This window comes from Neophocaena asiaeorientalis, unplaced genomic scaffold (assembly GCF_003031525.2).
Source record: "Neophocaena asiaeorientalis asiaeorientalis breed wild unplaced genomic scaffold, Neophocaena_asiaeorientalis_V1.1 scaffold371, whole genome shotgun sequence".
NCBI classification, from domain to species: Eukaryota; Metazoa; Chordata; class Mammalia; order Artiodactyla; family Phocoenidae; genus Neophocaena; species Neophocaena asiaeorientalis.
The window spans coordinates 3,006-7,270 of NW_020172369.1; the positions used below are offsets into that span (position 1 = coordinate 3,006).

Below are 4,265 nucleotides of genomic sequence, written 5' to 3' on the forward strand. Positions count from 1 at the left end.
ACCCGTGTCCCCTGCATCGGCAGGTGGACTCTCAACCACTGCGCCACCAGGGAAGCCCCCCTGACTATTTCAAAAAAAACTTCTTGACAACCCTTAAATCCAAGGAGGAGAAAGGCTCTAGATAGAAGAGACACGAAAGGAAATTCTACCACATCTTAAAAAGAATCTGAAATCGAAACAAATATTGCTGGAGAGAGTAAGCAAAGCAAAATTGAGTTCCTAGGAAGAAGTGATACCCAGTCACCCAGTTCAGCTAGTCAGTGAGGGAAGAAGCAGGGTGGGTGGCATGTAGGGATACGTTCTGGTCACACTGAGACTAGTCACAAGAGAGAGGCATAAAGAACTTTCAGAGTCTTAGGGAACATTTTGGAATGGATGGAAAATGTTCTCTTTTGTTGTCAGGTTCAAGTGAATTCATTCAACAAATATTTACAGAATGCACAGTATGTATCTGGCACTATTCTAGATAGTGAGAGTATTATTGGTTAATAAAACAGATTAAAATACCTGTTTTTGTGCAGCCTATGTACTAGTGAAGGAGATAGACAAGAAATAGAATGAATAAGTATACTATCAATATATATTCAGTGTTAGAAGGGGATAATTATCTCACTACTCCCGCTCCTCAAGAAGGAAGAAAAGGCAGTGTAAAAAGGACAAGGAGTGGGGCTTCCCTGGTGGCGCAGTGGTTGACAGTCTGCCTGCCGATGCAGGGGATACAGGTTCGTGCTCTGGTCTGGGAAGATCCCACATGCCGCAGAGTGGCTGGGCCTGTGAGCCATGGCTGCTGAGCCTGTGTGACCGGAGCCTGTGCTCCGCGGCGGAAGAGGCCGCAGCAGTGAGAGGCCCGCGTACTGCAAAAAAAAAAAAGGACAAGGAGTGAAGTGGGGAAGAATTTTTAAATTGTGAAAAGGGTAAACAGAGTAGTGTTCACAGATAAAGCAGTATTTGAGCAAAAACATGGTGGGCATAAGCCATATAGATAATATTGAGGGAAACAGCATACCAAGCAGAGGAAATGAAAGCCCAGATGTGGGAGCCTCAGATGTCTGAGGTACAGCTAAGTGGCCAGGGAAGCTGAAGCAGAGTGAATGAGAAGAAATATCAGAGATGAGGTTGAAGAGATAATAGGGGTCAGATGCCATAAGGGCTTGGAGGCCACTGTAAGTACTTTGCTTTTCACTCTGATTGAGAAGGAAACCACTGAAGGGTTTTCTGCAAAGGAATAACTTTCTACTTAAATTAAAAGAAAAAAATTAAAAAGTCTTGCTGCTTTATGGAGAATAGTATTACATGAGGTGTGGGTAGAAAGCAGAGCAATACTTAAGAGGCACCACTCCAAGTGAGAGAGCGTGGTAGCTTGGACCAAAGTGGTGGCAGTGGATGTGGCGAGACACAGCTGGTCCTGGATACCTTCTGAAGGTGCAGTAACTAGAATTCTTGATGGACTGTATGTGAGGTAAGAGAGAAAGAGCAGTCGAGGATAATTCCAAGATTTCTGGCTCAAGCACACCTAAGAGTGGAGTTGCCTTCAACTGAGATGGAAACAGCCCAGGTAGAACAAGCCTGATTGATGGCAGTTATCAGGAAAAAGTTATGAACAGAGTTATCAAGTAAGCAGCTGAATATATGAAACAAAATTTCAAGTGAAAAGTGAAAAGCTAGAGATAACATTTGTGAGTCATCAGCATATAGAAATTTTTTGACACTGGATAAGATTCACCAAGAGAATGAGCACGGACAAAAAAGGAAAGAGATCTAAGGACAGAGCTCTGGGTACTTCAATGTTAACAGGCTAAAGAGAAAAGGAGGACCCAAAAAACAGAGGAAGAAGTAAGACCAAAAAGGCAGAAGGAAATCATGAAAGTTGAGTCCCTGTACTATTGATACTTTTGCCAGGAGAGAGAAATTTTTGTCAAATCCTCCTTATTGTGTCAAAACAGAACTGCAAAACAACCCCTCAACTATGTGGAGGTCACTGGTACCCTTAGCAGCGTCAGGGTCAGTGAAACTTCCTTGTTGTCGGTCTGAGAGAGAAATTAGAAACAGCAATATAGAGACAACTCATTTAGTTAGTTTTCTTGTATAGGGTGGTAATAAAAATGAATTTTCACTGAATGGATTTATAAGTTGAAGAGTTATGGCTTTCTACTTGTTCATTTTCAATCTAAGAGAATTAATAGATGATGAGAATAATTCATCAGAGAAAGATGGAAGATAGAAACATGATCACTCATAGAGCAGTTAATTGGAAAAGAGGGGGAAAGATCTAGTGTGCCACCAGAGGGACTGGCCTTTGATAGGAGCAATGACAGTTCATCTTTAGAATGAAGAGGGAAGACAGATACTGGTAGGTAGATAGATGTAATGGTAGGAATTTGTAAAAAACTTAATCGCTGCTTCTATTTTCTTAGTGATGCAAAGATATCACACCTAAGAGTAAGGATGAAGGAGAGCTCTTTCAAATAATTAAGCTATTTTTTACCTGGAAAATTCAATTTTGTTGAATGTCTCATTCTCTGACGATGCAGCAGCATGATGCATCTCTTAAGAGCACAGACTCTGCGGACAGACTGCCTTGGTCTGAAACCACTTCCATTATTTGCCGTTATGATTTTGCATAAGTTAGTTATGCTCCCTAAGCCTGTTTCTACACTTGGAAAATAACAGTATCTACCTCAAGGAATTTTTGGAAGATAAAAAGCTAATTTATATAAAGTGCTTAAAAGAATCCTTGGCACATAGTAATCACTAAATATTTGCTATTGTTCTTATTAAGAAATTATGTGCCACAAATCCATTCTGTAATAAAGTAGGGCAAAGGCAGGTATACCAGGGTATTACTCATGTAGATTTTCTTAATACACAAAGTAAAATTTGTTGCTAAACTTGAAGCTAAATTAGAAATGAAACTTTATATCCTCATTAAACAGCATTTAAGAACTTCACTTACACAGATGACTTCCCATTGCGAGGATCTTTGAACGTTGTTGTTCTTGTGTTATGATCAACAAAGTACCTAACGCCTTCCCGGGTATACCTAATTTCCCAGCCTTCTGGCAGGGGTTCTTCATTCTGTAGGCTAAAAGATAAAGTTCCAATCACAAGGTGATCATTTTCTAGGTGCTAAAAATGTCTGAATCAAGGTTTACTTGATTCCATCTTCAGACATGTGTAAGATCACTTACGTAAGGCTGCAGTATATACATACCCTTGAGTTCTGGGATCCTCCCACTGGGTTGTTTTTGTGTTATGATTCACAAAGTAAACTCTGTCTGTTGAATCCACTCTTTTTTCTAAAAACAGAGTGAGCGTAGCATTTATTAACTATTTGCTATATATACATTTCAGGTATTTTTACCAACAACATATTAGCTTACCCCAGCCTGGTGGCAAAGGCCCATATGGGTCATTTTCTGCAGCTAACATTGAAGCCTAATTGGAGAAAAGGGTTGGGAGGAGAAATTTAAAAAACAGGTTTTTAATATAAAAGCATAAACTTAAGCACTTGGCAGAATCACATTTTATAGTAATTTTCTAAAAAACACGATAAAGGAATGTGAATATAATAATTTCAAGACACAAAGTCCTAAAACTGTCATGAGTTAAGAGGAGTCAATTAAGTGATAAAATTAATAGTTTTTCTAAAATGATTTACAAATAATATATCAACATCAGTACTTTAATCTCTTAGCCCTTCCATAATAGTCCACAGGAGTGAAAGGACATGAGAAAAGAGCATAGAGAAAATTATAGTGTTAGTGGGTGTGGGTTGGATCCCTGATCAGGGAGCTAGGATCCCACATGCCTCGCCGCCAAAAAACCAAAACATAAAACAGAAGCAATACTGTAACGAATTCAATAAAGACTTTAAAAATGGAAGAAAAAAAAAAAAGAAAGAAAATTGTAGTGTTAAAATGAGGTAACATTATTTGTTTAAAAATAAAATAATTATCACAGTTCTTTTTAAAACAAATGCCTAGATTGGGAGGAAGATGGCGGAAGAGTAAGACGCAGAGATCACCTTCCTCCGCACAGATACATCAGAAATACATCTACATGTGGAACTGCTCCTATAGAACACCTACTGAACGCTGGCAGAAGACCTCAGACCTCCCAAAAGGCAAGAAACCCCCCATGTACCTGGGTAGGGCAAAAGAAAAAAGAATAAACAGAGACAAAAGAATAGGGTCGGGACCTGCACCAGTGGGAGGGAGCCGTGAAGGAGGAAAGGTTTCCACACACTAGGAAGCCCATTCATGGGC

At 39.6% G+C, this 4,265-nt stretch overlaps 1 protein-coding gene across 1 annotated transcript in view; it reads right to left on the reverse strand.

The window, feature by feature from the left end:
- Positions 1–2,943: 2,943 nt before the first annotated feature.
- LOC112390495 (NEDD4-like E3 ubiquitin-protein ligase WWP1) overlaps positions 2,944–4,265 on the reverse strand; it is a 60,495-nt gene continuing 59,173 nt past the window's right edge. Inside the window, exon 13 of the mRNA XM_024731454.1 lies at positions 2,944–3,082. Coding sequence (XP_024587222.1) covers positions 2,950–3,082 — 133 coding nt within the window. The 3' untranslated portion in view covers positions 2,944–2,949. The remainder of the gene's footprint in view (positions 3,083–4,265) is intronic.